This window comes from Mugil cephalus, chromosome 3 (genome assembly GCF_022458985.1).
Source record: "Mugil cephalus isolate CIBA_MC_2020 chromosome 3, CIBA_Mcephalus_1.1, whole genome shotgun sequence".
Classification (NCBI taxonomy): domain Eukaryota; kingdom Metazoa; phylum Chordata; class Actinopteri; order Mugiliformes; family Mugilidae; genus Mugil; species Mugil cephalus.
Window position 1 is genome coordinate 6107928 of NC_061772.1, and position 23581 is coordinate 6131508.

The window sequence follows — 23581 nt, forward strand, 5'->3', positions numbered from 1 at the left end:
TACCATAGAAGTTTTGAATTCATGTGGCTCTCTCGTGATGCAGTCTGGTATAATTTAATTGAGGTACTTGAGGAAATCTGTCTAAATTAGAGTATGCGGAACGCAGTCAGCGATGGTTTCGAGGTCGGGGGAATGCTTAAGAGCCACAGCACAGGGAAAGTGGCGCTGTTTAATTTGTCAGGAGTAATGATTTAAACACAGATTATGTAACCATATTTTTTAATCGCCTCCAGCTTAGATCTTCCTTCAGCTATAGACCGTGGTCTAATGTATATGCACATTTAGCGAAACACAAAGGGACCTATTTAATTGTCACCTCCGGTTTTCAAGCCGGTTTCACTTCTGTTTGCAAACGAGGCATCGCTGGTGGGTGCAGTTTGGTGTCACTTGCCAAGTTAGGGCTTTGCTGCACAAGTAATCACACCCTCAAGTGATATCTCAGGGTGCTCGAGTGCATCTGCAGATCACTGCCGCAGTTAGGCTTGTGTGAATGTTACATTGTACTTCTGCTGCACTACACGTGTTGTACAAGTTGTAAATTTGACCTCATCTGACACCTTTATCTGGAAATAGAAATGATATCAGCCTCACTGGCCAAGTATATATATACACACATGAAAAACAACTTTTGTTCTCTACGTTTAACCAATCCATTCGTACACAAATAGTAGTGGGTGGGCAGCCACAAGAGCAGAGTCTGAAGTGCAGTTTAGCCACCTTTAGGTACCTTGCTCAAGGGCATTTCAGCCACAAATGTAGAGGGTATTCAATCACCCTGCAGTTGTATGTCCAGTTCTCTAACCACAGCCCACAGCTCCCCCTATCTGGAACTTGTTACACCTGAACAGTTTATTATATTTGACTGCATAACAGTCAGCCAAGTGCAATGCTGAAATGCCATTATAAATAATAGTACCATAATTTATAATTGATGAGCCATTTTGCTGCTGCTTGTTGTATTAAGAGCATGGCACTAAAGTAGTACTTGATGGGAGGCTTTCATGCCACTTTCCATTGACTTATCTGCAGTTAATTGCCATGTTTCAGGTTAAGGCTTTCAAGCCATAGCGTCATCAAATATGGCACAACTACTCAGCACTGGGTAAAAAAAAAAAAAAAAAAAAGCCAAACTCATCTTTATTTAGCTTCACAACATTAAAATGCTGCTTCCATCCAGTAACACAGGAGCACCAGGGCCCAGCCTACACCACATTATGAATGTTTTTATTCGATGAACTTATAATACCGTATTGTCTCACCCTAGTTAAAGGTTAAAATTAGCTTCACGGCTATAAAAGCGCTGCTTAAATAACAGGCAGGGGCCATTTTACTGCATAATGAGTGCTTCTGACTGCTTAAAATGTGTGTATATATACTTCAGATGTTACTTTTTGGAGAGACAACAGCAAAATTGCTTGACTTTAAGTAATCGTTTCACATTTAAACGGAGTCACAGATGCCAGTCTGGTGCTAATAATATGCTGCCGTTGTTTATATTCATTCATTTATTATTATATTCATTCATTATTATTCATTTATCTTTCATGTAGCATCATCAGCTATATCATGTACTTGTATCACTCATCATTCTACATATACACTGCACAGATATGTGTAAAATGATCTTGTTCCCCCTGCTACTGTCTTCTATTTGCTTTCTGTCTCTATCTGTCCGGTCTCTATCAGATGGGTCCCTTCATATAAACTGGGTTCTTCTCAAGTTTTCTTCCTGTTAAGAGAGTTTTTCTTGCCATCGTCCCCCTAAAAAGTACCTGCTCTGGGGGTTTCATGCCGGGTCTTCAGGCAATTTGTATTATTCTTGGCTCTACGTAAATACAATCGAATTGAGACACAATAATGCACTTGTAGGTGTGGATTCAGAGCCTGGTTAGTGCTGCACATTCATCCCTGACAAATGAAGGACATGTTTGTGTGTGTGGGTCTAGATGCTGTCCCATTGACAAGCGGCCAATGTGGTTTCATCCCATCAGCGGCCTGCAACTCCTGAATATTCATCCACGCAGCCTGACAATAAACAAGAGACAGAGGCTGAATGCCTGACTGGGGAGGGCCGGGGTGAGGGTGAGGGGAGGGGAGGCAAATCCCAAGAAAAGTGGGGGGCAAACAACCCGTTTCCATGCCAACAAGTCCTGCCTCTGTACTCTGCAGCAGGCTGTGAGAGGAGAGGGGAGGCTGGGAGGCTTTTTTTCTTTTCTCCTTTCTGTTTTTTTTTTTTTTTTTTTTTGTCGGTTCTGGTTGGAAAGACATGAGTCGGACTTTATTGAGTAGGGCAGGTATCCGGCACAGCCAGCCAAAGTTTTTCAACGCGTAGACGAACGAGATTTGCGCGTCGCGAAGGGATTATAATCTCCAAATGTCAGCAGCCATGGACGTGAGGAGAAACTCAGAGGTAAAAAAAAAAAAAAAGGGGGAAAGAAAAAAAAAGCCGCCTGCTTTTTTTTGCGAACCGTTACTGACGAGCTACAGCAGGAAGTTTAACTTGTAACATAGCGGCTAGACGCACTAACAACAGGCTGAAAATAACCTTAAAGCTGCGTAAAGGTGCGTTAAAACGTCTCCATGTGACCATATTTGGTCATCGGCATGTTGGACGATGAAGTGCAGTAAACTAAAACACCGGACCGCTTTCTCTCTTTCTGTCTTTCTTTCTTTTTTTCCTGCTGACCCTTTGAATGAGTGTCCCAGCGGATACAAGCTGTAACTCTGAAGGTTGTAATTAGACCAAGTTATTATCGCTTAAACATCCAAAAAGTCAAAGCAGATAAGGAGAGCGACTCTGAACTGAGCTGTGTCCTTTTCCTGTTGTAGTTTGGGCTTTTGGGAAGATTTCTTGTCCGGGGAGAGAAAAAAGATACACATGTTGTGTAATCTATCATTTTATCCAGTGTGTAGTTTTATTTGTTATAGCGTGGGTTACAGGTAGGCTATGTGCTGTGCTGTTCCCGTGTAGTAATCTTAAGTGGCAATAATTAGCAGTCAAAACAAACACGCACATTGTGTTCATTTGCGTGTGTAGTGTTCTGTAACTTGTGTCAGTTAGAGTGCTAAAGTTTACTTTGATTTTTTTTTTCTCTGCAACAGTTGTCTTTTTCTGTGCAGATCCATGACTTTTTTTTATGTTTAAGAGCTTTTTTTATGACCTCTTGTACTTACTTGTGTTAAAAAAAAATGACATGTGGAGTTTGGCAGACCTAATATGTCTAATTCTTAATGTAATCATACACTTTTAGAACAACACTGCCAAAAGCCTACTCTCGCCGAGGTCTTTGTAGTTAAAATATAGGGAGCTTTGTATCCGTCTTGAATGTTTTTGTGTCATGAATATGAGTTTTCTTAACAGATTACAGACTAAATCCTTATGATCGTATCTCATTCCTTATAATGCAAACCCTATGGCTGGGACTCGCTGTTTCCCCCCCATCCACCCTCTCCATTGTGCAGATCAAACAATGACCTTCCCCTGTCGCTGGACGGGACTGTCAACACAAAGCTATTGAGGAAGTTCTTCTCTGTTCTCCATTCACTTTAACAGGACTGAGCATGGCCTGTCACCAGATGCTTTTTAAGGGACTCTTGTTCACTCAGCTTCTTTAAGGTAGTTTTATTGTGTTCTGCTGGCATGCTGGAGCCTCTGACAGTCAGATACTGTTGCCTGTATGTCTGAAGGGGCTCTTCTTGCTTAAGGGAACCTCACAGATTTCCCAGTAAAAATTGTGCAAATCACAAGACGGTCTGCCTCCACCTTACCCCCGAGCTCTACTAAAGTTATCAACCGCTAAGAGAATATCTCTTTTGAAAACGAGAAAATCTGTTTCCACATCCCGATGCCTTTAATGGGAGCATGTGAGCTGATGCGCTTGTACGTGAAATAGTGAGAAATGACAGATTTACTGTCGATATTGGCTTTCAGTCTATTTAAAAGGGGTGATACCTGCGCCCTGGCTATGGCCTGTGGCTGCTCTAACAGTTTCAGTTCACGCTCCGTTTCACATAGCTTAAAGTCACACACCTGATTTCACACATGTATCTCTGTTTGCGCATCTCTCCCAAGTGAGCAGGTAGAATACCAAATAGTTTAGCCTAGCGATGTAGGCCAATATGAACAGTTAATTCTTAAACTGAGGATTATTTGTCAACTTACCGATATATAATAAAACATAACCTCTGTTTTATAGAGACATTGTCTCATAATGACATATTTAACATGAAGTAGATAAACTATAACCTCTTGCTAATCCATTGCAGATGTTTTATTCATTGTAGATGTAAGCATGTTTTGTACCGTACTCTGTCAGCAATCAGTGTAGACTGTGTTGAGTATGATTTAATTTAAATGGCTTGTGCTGATTGTAACTGGAAATGCAATTTTATTATTTATCTGTTTTATTTATCCCAGTCAGAGTACAATGTTAATGGGAACAAATTGCTTACTGTAATATACTAGTTATTATTTTCTGCTCTCTTGAGTCTTTGTTGCAATAGAAACAAATAGTGCCTCCCAGCCACTGAACACCAACCAACAGTCGGATAAATGTGGATGCTGCGTCGTTGTTTTGATCCTGTAAAGCCTACAGACTGACTCATCGACTACACCGCTGTGTTGTCGCAGTCCTACTTAAAAGACGAAGGGTCGCACTGGTGGAAGTACTGAAGTGCTTGAAGTTGGTCTTCAGACTGCAACGCTAGCATTCCACTTCTGACATGACAGAAGACTAATAAGGTCTGGTGTTAATTTCCCTCCAGTTGTCTGAAAGACATGAGGTGGAGTCTGCAAACGTCCTTGCGCCGTTGCATGTTCAACACTTGTATAACTACACTGAAACATCTGTCTAAGCTTACAACATCTGCTGTGAAATAATGATAAGTAAGCAGCTGTGGTGTCATTTAAGCTCTATATGTAACATTATGGACAATTTATTACCTCCCTGTCGACTGTGTGCTTAGTGGGTTTTAAAGATTTTGTGGGATTTTGCATTCCATGTCATCAGAACGCAACGTCAACATGTCTGCAACACTGACATGCCATGAGGTGTCCTGCCTTCATTTTCTCAGGCTGTTAGTTGATCTAAAATTGCTCACTATAGATATGAGCAGGGGATCCAAACACTGTCAGTTGAATTTCCAGCTCCTAAACACTTGTCAGAGCTTGTTGATACTCGGAATAAATGAAGCAGGCCCTGCATTTACAAAGCCTCTTTATAAAGTAGACAGCCTATGACCTGTAATGAATTGTCGCTGGCTTTGTCATGGAGTGTGATTTTCACAGTGTCATTAATCAGCGCACATGACTTGCATGTGCAGTTTCCCCGAACACAGACAACTAAAGAATTGATTTGTTAATCTCAGTTGTTATTTACTGCACATGATGGTTTGTTTCTTATGACATCATCTCCGGTTATCTTAATACATTCCCCAGTGGTGACTAGAGGACAGTCTAAAGTGAATTTCCTCTTTTCTTTTTTTTTAAACTCTAGTGAAAGCATGGAAACCTCACATCCTGAAAAATTGCACCTGGATTGAATCTTTGGATTTTAATATGAGTTTTAATGGCAAATATCATCTTTAAATAGTCCGCTTGAAGCTGTAGATACAATGTGCAAACACACAGGTGCTAGTAGGACTAAACTTTGCTCTCGTTTATGTAGACTCTGACTTTAAGACAGTGGCAAACACATTCTTGGAAAAGTCAAAGACTTTTGTGTCAGAGGTCGGCTCTGTGACACAAATTGTAGCCCCCTGCCATACGCTCAGATGGATATAAGCCTGTTTTCCACATGCCTGCCTCTGCAGCTGTCCACGCTCATATCTAGGTTACACACAAGGGTTTTTCCTCTTTTCCACAAAGAAAAATATGCCACGATTACTCTAAAAAAAAGGCCCAAATTGCTAAAAAAAAAAAAAAAAAATGGTTCCAAGTATTGGTTCCACCTGGTCAATGGAGCTATATAGTAGCAGAATGGCAGAGCATGTGGTAGGGTAATTATATAGGTATGGCTATGTGCAACTGCCAGTAGCGCTGACCTTGGTGGTTTTATTTTACAAAGAGACACATAGAGTCTGTCAGAGACGTAAACTGCTCTCTAGAGCCACATTATGAACAGAATACATACATACATCTATACTGAATATACTCAAGATTTTCTTTTCGCTTTGTTTGGCCTATAAAACACAAGTCTGTACGCCTCACATCCTCACTTCAAATATTTGTGTTTATCCTGTAGTTAGCCGAATAGAAAAACATGGAAACTGAAGAATATATTATATATTACACTCAGCTCCCTCACTCCTCTGCTAACATGATTCGACTCAATCAGCTCAAGTCTCTTTTTGTCCACCGGGAACAAAAGACGTCTTTCTGCAGATATTGAAACAATGCTGTGGATCAGTGTGTGGGCTCATGCTCTCATGCCTGCCAGTAAGTTGTGACGTCTGGAAAGGGTTGAGAATTTGCAGAAATCCTCGCTCTTCCTTTCCCCATTGCTTCTTGGCTGCCTGAGAGCTCTGTGGTGGTTTTATAAGACCTTGAAGTCAGGTTGCTGATCAGCAGAAATAGAGGATCAGAAAAGGCGAGTAGCAGGAGACAGGAGGCTTTCAGTGCTAGGCCTTCTCTATGGAAGCGATTGTGTCTACTGCTGCTCCACATTTTGAGATTTAAAATAAATAAATAAATAAAGAAAGTTGCAGGAGGTCAACAAAAGTTTTCTTCGTGATGTAAACGTAGATTTATCACATAAAGCCGTGATGTGCTCTTCCAAATTGAGCAGCAAGTTCCAGGTGCTGAGCGTGTGCATATTTGTATAGTTTTTGCTGATTGAGAATAAAGCTCTTCCCTTTGAGTCCAGGTGTTTCTGCCCTGCCTTCTGTGCTTTCTTTCTTTCATCCCCTCAATACATTCTTTAATATTTTGAATGCGGTCACGGTCTGATGGATCGGGCAAATATTAGAACATTCCTGCATGTGGGGGCAGATCTGTCAAATGTGACAAGGCCAAGGACGTGTAGACACTCTTTAAAAGACATTTTACCTAATGGAGTCTCTCTACCCTTCACACACACACACACACACTGATAAAAGACTTACTTTTTAACCATCTCTCCCTCTCAAGGACACACTGAACACAAAGGGCTCTTTTATTCCAGTCCAAACAGCCTAATGGAGACACTGTCATAGTCCCATTTCATCAACATGTTCTTGTTGCTGAGGAGAATGTGCGTCACTCTCTCTTGTAATTACTTAGTACTTGTGGACATTACCGTGACAAAACCAGGAAAAACCCTTAGGGTAATTAAGATGATGGTGTTGAATGTCACAAAGCGACAGTTTGGCTTTTTGGATTTATTTTTGATGTCAGAGCCAGAAATTTTTTCATCTCCGTGTCGAGTTGGGAGTTTTGGCAGTAATTGCCAGATTAAGCAGTAGCTCTTTTAAAACCTCTCTAAGGCGGGATGTCCTGCTGTCCAAGTTGTAAGCACCAGCAGAAGAAGTCAAGCCAAAGTCCAGTGTGTGGATGTGTTGAAAAGCAGATAAGTGGTGTAACCTGTCCAGATCTGATGCACGCACACGTCACCAGTGTGTGCAGGGCCAGGAACAGAGGATTAAGGGTTTCCCGACTTGCATCATGTGCTGCCAGTGTGAATTCCCCATGACCCGATGGATCACATAATCTGTATTTTCATTGCAAGTCATCAACAGTGTGTTCAGACTTCTGCATGAACTCAAAAACACAAAAAATCCAAACTTGATCCTTCACAGAGTAATTATTCCATACTGACCAGCGAACAAATGGGGGCCACTCAGAAGAATTAATATCGGACTTAGCAGCACTGTGCTGAGCTCTTTACTGTCTAATTTGTGGTTAAGGTTTTGCAGTCAGTTACTTTAATGTTTTTATTCAGCCACGCCATTGTTATCAGAGCTGTTTCCAGCTGTGCCATCCCCTCTAGAAAAACCCACACACTGCTTCGGCTCAGCAGACAGACGCAGTTTATGGATAGTTGGAGAACAAAGGAAAGCATTTGGAAACTCGAGACCCAGATATGTGTTGCAAGAGACAGAAAACAGAGCTAAATGTAAAGTGAACCTTTAATTTCGAGATATCAGACTGGTTAATGTGGCTCTGTGTCCATATGAATGTGTCCTGTTAAAAACTAAGCATTGTTAGCACGGGTCAGTGGCCTGGACACGGTATGTGTCGTCACTTGTTGACTGTTAGCTTGCCTTTGGCTCTGAAATCTCAAGAGAAATGTTGTCTTGAATCTGGTTGAATGCACTTTAAAGGTACTCTAGAGCTTTCTTAGAAGTGGTTGTTTACAGCCTGGGATTTTGTGTTGGGAGATGGTATCAGACCTCAGGAAGTCAGTTGGCTAACGCCTTGGTGTTTACACTGCAAAGTCCATCTTATGCCTCTCTGACCCATTTCTATGGCATGAAAACACGAAATAATCACTACTCTCACATTAATTACATTGACGAAAGCGTATAGTACTGACTTTATTTTACTCCTTTCGCTCCTTTCACTCCTTTTTGCTCTGCTTTAAGGTGTTAAATGAAAATGAGAAACATTCATCCTTCCAAAAATACCATGTCCTTCATCAAGTATGAACCAGTGGTAAAAATGTTCACAGCTGCCAGTGTGTCGGAATTTTATGTGAGCAGGACATGTTCATTTTGTTTAATTTTGAGTAAGATGATAGATCTCAAGTTCTACCTGTTGTTGGTCTCAGTTTGCATTTTTTTCTTCAATGTAGTCATTGTTTTTTGCCAGAGCTGGGATATATAGAAATTAATGCTCCGAGCATTTGGAACAAATCTGAGGAAACTTTTACCATTTACGTAAGGTTACTGTTTCCATGTCCATTCCTTACTCCCATGAACGCCAATCTTTTCTATTCATCTCTTTATTATGGTCAATTTTTTCAGTTGCTTGCAAAGCCAAGACAGCATCATTCTGTGTTTGAGTATAATGAAGCATGCCTTGTCCTCCTAGCACCGTCCACAGTTACAGGAAATAGCTGACAGCAGGAATGCTCCCTCTCTCTCCTCATCTGTCTCTATAGGAATCAGCTCCACTACTGGTTGGCTGGCTTCTTCATACAACAACTTCCTGTAAACAAGTCATGCTGCCAAACACCCTCCTATCCTCCACCTCTGATCTCTAGGGATCTCCATTTGACCTCCTTATGCACCAGAACAATTGCTTTGAGCCCTCTTGAAAGAGTCAGTGCTGCATTTGCTGGGGCACTGGCCTCTAGTTTGAAGGGAGATTTGAACTGCTGATCTAATATGAGATCAAGTCCAGGAAAGGCTTATCGTTCTGAAGATGCTTCTGTTTTTTCTTTACTGTGTGAACTTTTAGTAGTATTTAGAAGAGATGTTGCATTAAATAAAAACGATTGAATGACAATGAAGAAGTAACATGCTCAACAATATTCTACTGTTACCCAATTATATCTACGTCAGCGGATAAGTAACAAGAAATCAATGATTCATAGATGTGTACATGGTAGTATAGACACAGTGTCACCTTCAAATTGTGTCACAGAAGCGTCCTGACAAGACTATACGTACGCTCTTTGTCCCTATTGTCTTAATATGACCCATTTGTCACAGCTTGGTTTGGATTAAGGAAAGGTCAGGATTTAGGAACATTTAAAATACAACGTTTGGTTGGTCCCATCCATCTGCCCTGACCTCCTCTATGCACAGACATCTGCCTATATAACTACGTCATCTTTACAAAAAGCTCCACTTAGCATTTGTTGTGGACACAGTTCTTATTCTCTATGAATATACGTAGTGTTCTGCTGTGGATATGCTTTGTTCAGCCTCCGCAATGCGGCCTCTGCAGTCTTCAGTAACATTCTTCATTGCTTCCAGTGAAAATTCCATGTGAAATTTCTTGTTTAAACGAATGGATATTTTTCATGGTGTCCACTGTATTTTTTTCAGTGCGGTCTCTGGAAAAACATGTGTCTCTTGTCCTATAAAATATCCCAGAATCCACTGTATGTAGTTATTCTCAAACCACATATCAGCGTTGGCCTCAGAAGTACAGTATTCTGTACGACATCTCCCAATAAATAAACAAATGTTAAACGTTTCCATTTAGATGTCACTGTTTAATGTTTATTATGGGATATATTTCTGATGCTGAAAGGCACATTTTCTAGGCAGCAAACTACGCCAGAGGTATGCTTGGTTTGTTCAAAGTCATCTGCCATGTTTGCACTGAAGATTCAACAGAGCAGATGTGGTGAAGGGGATGCTTTTCATTAGCCTGCTTTATGAAAGGTTGTCTAGTGCAATAGTTCATCCTGTACTCCAGTGTAAGTCATTGATTAATACAAGAAGACTTAAGACTTGAGAGAACTTGTGTCAAGTGAAGTTAATATGAGGTTTATAGTAATCTTCAATCAAGTCCTGGAATCCCTGTAACAAATCTACTGTTATAGAAACGTGTTTTCACCCGTTCATACTATAGACCCGCATTAAAATAAAGCAGTAAGCAGAGCTGTGCTGCTTATTCAAATGTCATGAGTTCACTCTGTGAGCATGTTTGTTCCTGGGTTCTGGCTGTGGTTTAGAGGAATCTGGATTATCTGGTTTTTGATCTGACTCTGGATTATAGTTAAGACAGTATTTGATATATTGTGTTTCCTTTATTTGATAAATTTCCTAATAATACTCACTGACAAGCCCAACATCGTGTGAAGATCCGTTGATTGCGATATCTGTCCATTTGCTGAAACAGATGTAATGCAACAGCCGTTAAATGTTTCCCATCTTTGTGTTTGTTCATCAGGTGAGCAGGCGGTTTGCAGACAAACATGACTGCCAACAAGAGTTCGAAGGCTGTGCCTCATGCAGGAGGGGGTAAAGCTCCCCGGGACATCCCTGACAGGTCAGTGACACCTGGGACAAGGTGGACTGTCTGATGTGTACCTTCAGTCCTCTCATGAGGCTTCAGTTGATCTGTCCAAAATACTTCAGTCTTTTTCATTTTAATAAGAAAAAATTCATTTATCTTCACCAATGATGGTCTCATTATTTATTTATTTATTTTTTTTGTCTCGTGGGAAAAACAACAAATGATTGTCAGTCATGATTAGAGTTCCAAAGCTTTTGCAAGTATGATCCTGTTTCCTGGATAAGGGCCCCATCCACGTCTGAATAGTGAGTACTGAGCTGAAGCTTGTGTTAGCATGTTGAGAGCTGACAGTGTCCTGCTGGGAAAAGGGGAAACTGCAAATGTCGTGTGATATCTAGAGTTTTCATTCTTTCAGTTCACCTGCCTGTCCATTTTTACCGAGCTCAAGTGAATCCAGAAAATAGTTAAAAAAAACAAAAGATGTAGTGTGATGACTGATTCTGACCAAGGTGGCAGTGTGGTGGTGCTGCTACTGGTATTCTAATGTGTTAATGCTACTGTTTGAAAAAAAAAAAAAAATGCTACTGTTTGACTGGTTTCACTTGTTTCTCGTGCTGGTGAGGCAATACTGGTAAACACACACAAAAGACAATATTTCCTGCAGAACAGAACATAAAGCGACCTGTGGCTGTTGGTTTCTGTAATTGCTTGTGGCGTACTTGAGGCCTACTGGAGGTGCCAAACCACATCAATCAAAATGCAAATTTTGTGACATAATTCATGACATAATTTACAGTTCAATGTGCATGTTTACTACAGAGGAATACAATATTCCCTATAGTGTATATTTGATAACCAGTCCATGTCATTTACTCAAAAAGCTCTGTCACTGTTCCTCTCCCATGACAACTGTGCATTTAACCTGCACAGGTTTTAATTAAGTGAACTGGGATTGTTGAGCGTCAGCAGCTTGTGGCCTCCGTGGGCTCCTGTTCCTAGAGAATCTTGAACTGAGCTCATGAGACATGAGGCAAAGATACATTGCAGCTCCATGTTTTAACAGATGGAGAGGGTTTATTTGTGTTGGATAGTGCTACACAATGTATTCCCCACTCAAAGTAAGAAATTAAGCAGGGATCAGTTTCCTAGACAAATTATACCTGCATTCAACTTCATAGCCTCAAGAGGCACACATGGCAACATACAGCAATGCAATATCTGGGCTCGACTCTTGGTCTGGGGTCCAAAATAATACAGAACCATCTTTTGTGTATGTACTGTAAGACATGATCATTTTTTATATATCCAGAAATGCACATTCGTCTTATTTACTGAATCGTTCAAATTTTGCAGTTTTGTTCTGGATCAGTTGCAAATGAACAAGTGACAGATGATACATTTGTACAGATTGAACTGCAATGGAAGTGCTGGTTCTGTGAGCCGTCTCCTCTCTCCATCCTGGTCAGTAACGGGAAGTGGCTTGTGGTTAGCATGCCCTGCAAGCCTGAGTGGAACCCAGAGGCCAGGTTGTGACTGGCATCCAGCTCTTTGTACAGTACTGTATGTGTGGTCGGACCAGCTGAAGCTGACTAAACTGGGCTTATTTTTACAAGCGGGATCCAGACCACTGAAAACCCCTGAAGTTCCCCAAGCCCTGAATAGGCAGAAAATATTTGGTTTTCTGTCTAATTGAGAGTCCTTCATATTGTAGGAGTAATTCTAGCCAAATGAGGCCATCATGTCCTAATGAATATTATTCAGTCACCTACTTTACTTTTGCAGATGACAAAATTTGCTAGCGGTCAAACTAGTATCTTAGAAGACTCTTCATAACATAACGTAACTCTTAGAGGTGGAAGAAGATTTTTTACTTAAATAAATGTTCACACAAATCTCATTTAACTAAAAGTCTGCAAGTGTTATCAGTAACATGTAGTTAATATTATAAAAGTAATTAATGATTCATTACCATGTCTGACTGAGGTAGAGCTCATTTTACTCATTTTATGAACCGTCAGGTCACTTAATTGAGTGTATAACAATTCCTATTTACATTAGCATGATTTAAATTCCAACTCCACTAAAAACTAAACACAGCTGTTGGATAAATGCAGTAAAAAATATAATGTTTCCTTCTGAAATATTTCGAGCAGTAGTAGCATTAAATCAAAAATACTCAAGTATAAGTACAATAGAAGTGTTTGCTTTAGTACTTTAAATTTTAAATTGTCCTTGTTGCGTCACACCACTGTTATTAAGTGTCTACAGTACATACAGAACAAAGCACAAATGCAGTCAACATGGCGGCGTGCTAATATTTTCTTGTAGTCCTTTCATTGCTTGTCTGTTGTCACTTTGGTGAGCACAGAAACACGATTGCTGAGTTTGGTCTGTTTGCTACTAAAACATTCTTCAGTCATTCTACTTGGCACAGGTTTTGTTCGGAGATTGCCAGGAAAGCAGTGGGATTTAATTTGTTAGACAAATTCTAATAGCTCCCCTCTGAAACGCTGCAGCACATGCTGACTGCTGATTAACAACCGTATGCTCAGGAATGATTTTATTCACCGTGTGGTCTGTGTGAGTCTTTGTGGGTTTTAACTGTGCAGTGCTGGACAGTAAGTTCAGTGACAGTATAGAGGTATTTGTAATTGTTCTTCCATTTGATCCTGTCATTGAATATTTGCGTTATGGCTGTGATCACTGGCATGTATGGTACATACTGGCTGTAGTAGAACATTCAGTTCATTGGCTGAAACATAGTTGTACATATATGTGTTTATTAATGTATTTATTAACAACTTTTTTTTGGACACCAGCTACATCTAATGATTGACCATTTCAGTCATAAACATTTTAAATAGTGACAACCGCATTGTATTGCAACTGTATATTAATTAAAAAAATAATATGTGTGCAACACATTAAAGGTCGACACACTGCTCATAAATATTCACTGATGAGACTCAAAGCACAGCTTTTCCAAAATGTGTTTAATTCTGTTTTATTATTATTATTTAGATCTATGACTCAACAAAAGCTGGAGTTGTGTTTTAGGAGCGGATTGTTTGCAGTGGCAGATACGTGTATGGGTTGAGATTAGGACAGATGACGAAGTTCTTTGTTGGCCTTGTAAAAATAATTTGTTTACTTTTCTAAAAAAAATCACTGCAGCATAATTTTTGGAAACTTATTAACTTGGGGACCGATCGTATCTACGTGAGGACATACTAACACGAATACTTTGTTTTTATATATATGAGAATGAGTGATTACAAAAGCAAAACTATTTTCACATGAAGTGTTTTCTGACACAGTATCATGTTTGGTTGTTCTTGGCTAAATCATGTCCACCGAGTTCATATATCAGCCCATATATTAATCACAACATTGCAAGCATTTACATTTTCAATTAACTGTAGAGCACTAGCCATCAAGTCAGAAAAAAATAGTTCAGTCTTGAATTTTCATATTCCTTCAAGGAAAGTAATATAAGATACATCCATCGTGCTCTTAAAGCTCAAATCTCCGACCTGCTGTAAAAGTCTCTCCACCCTGGAGCAGGAAGAATGAAACTAGGGAAGGGCAGATAGGTGTGAAGCCGGATCTGTCCCAACCTGCATTGTTGTATTACACTCTGCTGCCCTCAGCTTCCTCCTCCCATAACTCTTGTTATTTTAACCACGACTATGACATCAGATTTCCCAGTGCTTCACTTTCTCAAGAATTAGTCACATCATGAGAAGCTGCACCTATGACTATGAGTGGTAGAGTAGTGCGGCGGTGGATGTATGTTGAAATTTTGCCTTTCTGTGGAAATACTAAAGGAGGTGAGCTCTGGGAGAAAACTTGTGTGCATGTGGTAATCGATGACAGAGTCAGCAGTGAGAGTGGGACTACAGCTGCGCATACTATCTCTTAGCTTCAGGGATCAGTGGAGGCTTTGAGGCCCAGATAGCAGCGGTGAGGCTTCGACAGGTAAGAGCGTAAATCTTGTTTAGGCATTCTGCTTTCTGTGTGAGATCCACGCTGATTCTCCTCAAGTTATTGGATTATGTGGAAGAATCCACAGTGGCATTTTAATGTAGTCTGTATTTCCTTTGGCCTTTATTTTGATCTCATGCTGCGAAGGACAGAATATTTTCCTGTGGTTATTCTAAATACGTAGCTCAAGTTTTCGTTCTGTCTTTGATCTTGGAAATTCATTTAAACCTTTCAGCTGATTCCTTACAGTTTTCTCTCACGTGTTCCACGTTGGGTTTCTGTTACTTTTCATTCTGTGCATGCGGTAGGGTTGGGCAGACTTTTTGGCGTTTTTTATCACTTGCCTCTTTTTGCTTGTTAATGTTGGATTCTTAACAGAGAATGCTTTGATTACATCTCTTCACACTTTCCTCTGTCTTGTTTTAGGTGCCAGTCTACATCGCCGTGTCCTGCTCTCTCTGCCAGCCAGGGCCAGGGCCAGCAGCCCCTCCTCAGCGACAGTGAGAACTCTGGCAAGCAGAGTCGGTACGTCAGGACAGACGGCAGGTTCCTGTTACGTGCTGGACGGAACAGCAAGACAGCGAGCCTGTGCAGTGGTGCGTCGCTCGCAGGTGAAACCGAGACCCAAGGCCGTCTCACGAAGTCAAAGAGCATCAGCTGCCTGGACAACAGGCTCTCTATCTACAAGCCCCCATCTCAAACCAGGTCCTGTCAGGAGAGTCAGAGTGTCCAGGAGCAGAAGGAGAATCAAGGGGATCTCGCTGCAGGTGATGGACATAATGGTCGGCCCCTGAGCTGGAGTACACTTTCACTAGGACCTTCCTCTAACCAAGGCCACAAACGTACCCTCTCCCTCACCCGCTCAGTAGTAGGTGTTCCCCCAGCAACAATCCGCAAAAAGATCTCAGAATGGGAGTGCAGAAGGGTAACTCTACCTAGGATGAGCTTGTGTCTGGATAAAAGAGGAGGCGAGCGCGTAGGCGGTAGTGAGGGCTGCCCAAGCCTCCTCTCTTCTCCCTGCAGCGAGAAGACTTTTGACTTTAAGGGAGTCCGCAGGATGAGCACAGCGTTCTCTGAATGCTCCTACACAGAGACGGAAGAAGAGGAAGGGGTCCCAGACAAAGATGGCCTCGGTCGCTTTCAGAAAAGGATAAGTAAGACGGAGTCCTCAGGGACATTTGTGCGTTCCCTGTCTGCTCGCAAAGAGACGTCAGCAGTCCTCAACAGGATACAAAAGATTGAGCAAGCCCTGAAGGAGAATCCCAGCCCACTCCCTCCACGATACCTGAGTAACTGCTACGCTCCTGACAAGACAAGACAAAAATCCTTTTTGATAGGTGATGACCTGGACAGTACATGCACCAGTAAGCGCAGCAGCATTTGTTCAGTGGCCACTGAACCAGATGTTGTTCTGGTGTCTGATAAGCTCTCTAAACTCAGACAAAGGTTCAGTGTGAGCTCAGCCAGGTCCGAGAGCCCAGAACCACCCAGCCAGCAGACAACAGTTGGCACACCAGTCAACCCCTTACCTAAACCCAAACGCACTTTTGAATACGACGCCAAACGGGACCAGACGGTTGTTTTGCCAGCCAATGGACTACCTCCAGACAGAGCCTCTGAGTCTCCTCCGCCTCTGCCCTCAACCCCTGCACCTGGCATGACACGAACGGCCAAGACCGAGGGGGGCACCCCCGTGAGACTCCAGGACAGGTGAGGCAAAAACATCTGCTTACTATGTGTCTCTATCACTGAGGTGAAAATGCGTGATAACTGGTGCAGTCAGCTTAACTACAGTTAGCAGTGTCTGTTTGTTCGAGACATTTTCATGAATCACCCGCGTCTATGACTATGAGATTGTCTCCTTTGAGGTCTTTTTTTTTTTTTTCTGAGGAACTTTGTAGCGTCTTTGAAATTCTTGTAAAGAATTTTGACCGCTGATTGTGGCTGCTTGCTTTGTTGATGTTCATGTTTAATAAGTAACTGATTACTGTGTCTGGTTGCAGTGCTTAGTTTGCTTTAGTGAGGATTCATGGTTTCCAGTGAAATGTGAAGAGCTCTGTTGTTTTTGCAAATTCTGCAGCTTCGGCTGAGAACAATTCCCCATGAATGTTGTTACCATAGGTTTATTGTGTAGGAACTACCTACCCAATAAAATCTGCTAAACTAAAAATAGCGGATTTTATTTTATTTTATATATATATATATATATATATATATATAGTTTACAGTTAGTTAACATTTGATGCTTGATATATTCCAGAAACTAATTCTGGAGTGACTTACCAATTTGTACATACTTATAGAAAATCAATATTTTTTACCTACTAACTAACAGCATTTACAGATAAATCAAACATGTGTTTAATGAATCTTTTTTACTCAGTGCTACTCTTTTGTAGCTCTCGGGGTCAGGCGTACTCAGTATTTTGTGTGAGGGTGGGGCGTCTTCACATCTTCTTTATGTGAAACGGGCATGAAATCCTTTAACATCCATCCCTTGGACTCTGTGTTTAACATTCCTGTGGCTCCAGCAATTTCAGACCAGGCTTAAAAGCCACAAGCTGTCGATGGCGCGACATGACCATACTGTAGATCCCTGCACTAATGTAGCTCAGCAAACAGTTTCTGCAGTGCTTTGACATGTGATGTGTGCCTGACACTGTACAGAGAACACTCAGAAATAGTAAGAGATCTGCATGTTTACTTGTGACTAATCCGAAGTTTCCTCGTGACCGGAGCACATGCTGATTGTTGAGTTTTTTTTGTTTTATTATTAATACTTATAATGTAAGGATTTTATTTATTTATTTGGAAGAAAGAAACAGTGACTTGGATTTGCGATAGGAATGCTAGAGGAGCCTTAGCCACCTGTTCAGTGTTTCTCAGTGTCACTGCGAAGGTTTGAAGTAAAACTGACTGCCTGGACTATTTTTAAAACCAACTTTATTTTTCCTGTCTTCTCTTATCTGGATTCTTATCTAGATTATCTAGATTCTTTAAGTTATACACTGATGCTTATCGGTTCTCCTTCCCTGTAATTTTGTGTGTTCGACTATTCCATGTCTTGGTCTATTTCAGCTTTCTTCATTTCTGTCTAGGGAGTCGTGCGAGTCGGAGGATGCTGCAAGCTTGCCGTCTTCATATCCGTCCTCACCCACGGAGAATGGCGCACTGACCAGAGACACACGGAGTCGACCCAATTCCAAAAGCACTTTAGAGGAGAATGCCTATGAGGACATAGTAGGTAAGCACTCTGGTTTGCTAGCTTTGAATACAAGAAAGAGACTCTGGTTTCTGTGCCACTCTTTCAGTTTTATGTTAAAATGATAATTTGATCAAAGAAGATTTATCAGAAACTGATATTATCCTTGTGAATCTTATTTTTGTGTCAAAAGGTGACAACCGTTTTCTAGCATGCTTCTTGAATGTGCATATTTTCTGGTTTTCTATATCTATCATAGATAGACTGGTGGTAGGCTAAAACAAGGGAGCTTATATGTCAGCATTGCCTTCGGGAAGTGGTGGATGGTATTTTTGACTATTTTATGGAACTATAAAAAAAAAAAAAAATCATCACTTGCAGTGATAAAAGATTTCGGCTCCTACAGCGAGACAGTGGCAAAGTTTGGTTGGTGTTTTACAGAGATCTGGATGAGGTGGATGAAATTATAGCAGTAGGCTCCAAATATTTATCATGCATATTGTGTATTTATACTTTTATGACTGTATTTTGCTCAGATAACACCAGATGTAATATAAACTGTAAGTAGTAATGCTCAGCTTTAACAGTTGGCGGCAGTCCCCTGTATTTAAAGATGGTAGACGGTATGATATCGAGGCTAAAAGTTATGCGTAACCATGGGTGCTGCCCCTTTGAGTGACAGATGGGTGGCCTCACACGTTGCTAGATGCCACTTTCCTGCTTCAGGTTCATTCACACCCCACCACTTTTGAATTAGCCAGGAGTCAGGCACTGCCATGACCTTCAAAATCACTCCTCAGGAATCCTGTGAGGGATGTCGCTAACGGTTCATCCATTTTTATATACAATCATTGCATCAGAACCTTCTACAAAGACTACATACACTCATCATTTGACCACTTTAAATGCAACAGCGGCTTTTGAAAGAAACAGTAAAAGGTCTCAGGGACTCACATTGTGCCATGATCGTGAGGGTGACTCCTCCTCCTGCATCTGCCCCATGTGAAATCTAAGGTATAGTAGGAGCACTCAGCCTGAACTTAAGATTAATGGATAACATGTGGCTGTGAAGGCTGTATTTGATAGTCTGGTTATCTACATTTTTCACACGCTGCTACCCAGTACTCCCCAAACACATGTTCATAGACAGAGAAGTAGAAAACTCACGGCACGCTGTACATTTCACAATAAACACGATCAGGATCAGTAGTTTGTTTTCTGAGATAATGTGTGTATGAAATGCTGGACACGCTGAAGAGCCAAATTCCTTTCCACCAGCAAATGACCTCCGGCCTTCTGCCCAGCTCAGTTGCCAACTCCCCCGGTACATATTTAATGTGGTGAAAATGTGTGTCAGTGTGAGTGCAGGCTTGCGATGAGGCCTGGATTTCACATGCACGAAAAACTTTTCACACTGTGGAATACTTTTCTCGATAAGTGCTCAATGATGACCAAATAAGGGCTAGATTTTTCAAAATAAACAAACCCAACATTATCGCTTTTTAATGGAATCAGGGATCTGCCTAAACCTCACAAGCTTTGTTTTTTTTGTTGTTTTTTTTTTTGGCTGAAGATGTGCGGTAGAGCATCAGGGCATGACAGATTTTCATGTGAATCCCAACAAAGCCCCCATTGTTCATCCAGCACTGTTGAGTGTGTAGTCTGCAGCTTTGCAATTCACTTTTGCCCAGCTTAGTTAGGTCTTGACAAAGACGTTGTTTCTGAGTAAGACTGAAACTGCTCAAGCAAAATCTGTTAAACTGAAGTTCTACAAGAGGAGAGTGAAGGATTTCAGTACAGACTACTACTACTGCAGCACTACGAAGTGGTTCCAGGTCTGATGATTCATTTAAGACACAGCCACAGCTATAGGAAACGCATATTTTTTTTGCAGTTATTATAACAAGCATCTGAGGCAGTGAACCACATGTCCCAATCCACTTTCTTAAGTCTGGCCTCGTTTTTGGCACTGTGCTAGACGACAGATGTTTACTCCAAGACATTTGTAACCTGTTTCACAGGTTTGTACACTGGCATGATAGATAGTGTTAGGGCATTATTATTATTAGGGCACTATTTAAGTGCTTGTGTAGTTGATAAGTGGAGTGCCATTGAGTGATGTGTTTACGGGCAGATGAATCATATCTTGTGCCCCGGTGACACCATGATTCAGCTGTCTGCCTTTGTGAATAAATCTTTGAGACGATCTGGTACATGTGAAGAGTGATTTAGTAGTTACACCCAGACAATTACATACACAGATGCACCTATTATTTTGTGCACGAGATACTGTGCATTCTTTCACATAACATCTCCAGAGCGATCATAAACGATGGAAACACTGTGTGGTTTACGGTGCTGTCAAGTGTTCTTGCAAACTATAACCTGTTTTTCATCTCTTGCACATTGCTGTTTGGAACAGTGTCTACTGTAGCGCTCTGCTTTGTAGGGCTAGTCGATACAGATGCCGTTGGTATAGTTTGTCCTGTGCCTCACCCTTCACAGAAAGGCCTTTGTTAACGCAAAAATTTACAATTACAATGCACCGCTGAGGTGTGTCCACTCCTTGCATAATACTGAGTGTCTGGGAGTGTGTCAGCGAGTGATGTGGATGTTTGTAATCAGAGGAGTAGATTAGTACCCTCCAGTACATAAGCAGCTGTAAAGACATATCATTTTCCCAGCAGGCTGTCATTACAGTATTGCTCCAGTTTAATGGAGTAGCAGCGCAACGTGGGGTCAGATTGAACCCTCTTATTCTGCTCCTCAGCTTTAATGATGCTCAGAAAATTACTCCCCTAAGCCAATTTGCCGTGTGACTTAACTCAGCGTTCTGAAGGCGGTGTACGTGTCTGTGTATGCATGCATGGGTGTATGCACAGGTTCAATAATTAACCTACAAATAGATAACCGAACAAAGCTCTGGCTCTATTTCAATCTTAGGTGTTTAAGAAACACATGCTCATTGTTTGAGAAGCAGAGTTCATCACGTTTTAAACTAATGTCCTCAGGAAGAAGGAACACAGCTACCAAATCGATTCTTGTTTGTTCAGCCTCTCCTGACAGATAACACTGATTTTCTTTCTTTTAAAAGTTCCCTTCATGCAGTTCGACGCCATCTGGCTCTGTTTTTATTCCTCACTGTGGTTTCTTCTCTTTCTCACAACCTTTTTCAGACCCTGCCAAAAAGCTATTCTCAGAGCACACGTCTAAATAGACATTGAACTGTGCCGTTACACAAGTTTTCTCTTTATTGAAGTTGGTCCTCTGCCAGGTGACATCACTGGGAGCTTTGCTCTGTAATGTACTTTCCTTTTCTATAGAGCAGTAGTCTGTAGTCAGTAGTGAATAACTGAGAGAACTATGTACGAATTATCTGTTTGTTAAATCTTATTGCTCACACCTTATTTGAAATTCCACATAATGTTGTAACTTACTTGAAAGTAGCTGAAACACGCAAAAATATACACTTATACACTTACACACTAGTGACAGGAAAACTAAAACGCATAACATTGACCATCTTGTGACAATACAATGTTCTGCAGGGAAACCGTTGGACCTGGTGGATGTTACTCAGACATGTAGCACCTGAACCCCCCACCCCCCTCCCCCCCATAGCAAATACACAAAACACTCTGACGAGTCACAACTGTTTGGAGGCAACAAGAGAGACCTACACAATATTAGGAAGGTGGTCATAATGTTATGCCTGATTGGGGTACCTAGGCATATGCTGCATACGTCTTGAAACTGTCTTTCTAATTATATATTCAAACAGTAATAGAAACACTGAGAAGAAGACCCACTTATCATCTCTCACTGCAGACAGTGAGCATGCCTGGACAGTGACTCACCAGCTGTGTTTCCGGTGTGTGTGTCCAGAAGTTTCAGCTGGGTCCACTGGGGCCTGTGCGGCCCGGTGCCAACAGAAACTGTTGTGGAAAAAAAAAAAAGGCAGTTGACTTGGAATGACCTTTGACTTACCTTTGTGATTGATCTCTTTTTGGACTGACCACAGAGAGGCCGTTATGTGCCCCTGACACCCTCTGCTGCCCTTTGTTCACCCTCTTTGACTCCTTAGCCTCATCTGTCTTCTGTCAAAACAACCTCTGTGTATGAAGATTGCTAGCTTTACTGCTACCGTTACATACTCACTTCATCCCCACAGAGAAGGAGAATCCATACGAGGATGTTGACCTGAAGCGGAAGAGTTTGGGTCGGAAGCCTGGTCTGTCAGAAAGCAGCAGGTCTTGGAGCACTATGGACCGGAAGCTGAACTCTCCACCGCAGGTAAGTCATAAGCCTGCTCGGATCAGCAGCACAGATGTAAACATCTGATGTATTTCCCCATGGTAACGTACGTCCACTCTCTTGGTGTGAGTGCTGAATCCTGGATAAGATCTCTCAAAGAATCTCACACCTCATTTGTGTCGCTGCAGGAAACAGTTTGACATGTTTAGACCAGGCGATGTTCACAGAAAGGCCCATCTGCAGATTTGGCTTCCTCTATTCAACACTGAAACATGTTTCACTATAAAAATAACGCGAAGGGGGTTTTGGTCAATACTGATGCAAAACAATCCTTAAGCTGCTACTTTGTAATGAAAACAACAGAAGAAGAACTGCTGAATCTGTTTACAGTGCTACCAAACAAACTCATGTTGTTCTCATAAAGAAGACCATCAATAAGTGGATTTTTTTCCAGTTTTTGTTTCCGATCACCCTGTAAGCAAATCACATCTGCTTTTATGCTGCACACAGCGGCGTTTTCTGCACAACAGAAAGACGCAAAGGTGACGCCACTGGAATAGTTTTAATTATAATAATAATCATATATAAATAATTAGATGTTTATTTTAAATTATTTATTTATTTAGAAATCAACCATTCTTTTTTTGAAGAAGCATTTTCAAAGAGATCAGTGCTGACCTCCAAAAATACAATGTACTTTGTGTTTGTTGGTTACGCAATAAAAGTCATGCTGTGTTTTCCCGACTGAATGCATTTTATGTTCAGTACACTTAAGATGTCGTTGTACAGAGAGAAACATAAGAATTTATAACAGTGGAAAGGGTAATACTGGTTTACATACAGTCACGATCTCATATACGTTATTGTGCTTTGGTAAATAATAACCATTAATCTGTGTGCTGTAACTAACTCTAAAAGCTGTAGGATTGATAACGTGTAGTAAACTTTCTGTATTCTTTCCTCTGTGATTAGTTGCCTTCCAAACCCAGCAGCCAGTCCCTTCGTCTCCCTGGTCCCAGTGACAGGAAGAGCCACCGGTTGTCACAGTTGTCCAAGCGCTACAGCCACGATGAAATGCTGCTCCATCCCCAGATCGGTGTGTCAACATCGTCTTGTGGCCTGCTGGATAATAGTCTCTGTAGCGGCAGTGATACCATGGCCTCGCACAGACACTGGAGGATCCCCAAGGTACACACTGCTGGATCCTACACAAACACCTACACTAAGTCCTTGCAGATCTCTGACCGTGTTGT

General features: G+C 41.3%; 1 protein-coding gene across 2 annotated transcripts in view; it reads left to right on the forward strand.

Annotated features, from left to right (window-relative positions):
* dennd2b (DENN domain containing 2B) overlaps positions 1 to 23581 on the forward strand; it is a 42778-nt gene that overhangs the window by 2468 nt on the left and 16729 nt on the right. Inside the window, exons 1-6 of one of the 2 annotated variants that reach the window (XM_047580695.1) lie at positions 2233 to 2410; positions 10823 to 10921; positions 15299 to 16582; positions 17971 to 18116; positions 22246 to 22367; positions 23301 to 23516. In XM_047580695.1, coding sequence (XP_047436651.1) covers positions 10848 to 10921; positions 15299 to 16582; positions 17971 to 18116; positions 22246 to 22367; positions 23301 to 23516 — 1842 coding nt within the window. In that variant the 5' untranslated portion in view covers positions 2233 to 2410; positions 10823 to 10847. Of the gene's footprint in view, positions 1 to 2232; positions 2411 to 10822; positions 10922 to 15298; positions 16583 to 17970; positions 18117 to 22245; positions 22368 to 23300; positions 23517 to 23581 lie in introns of those variants that run through there. The other variant, XM_047580696.1, reaches the window with a different exon arrangement.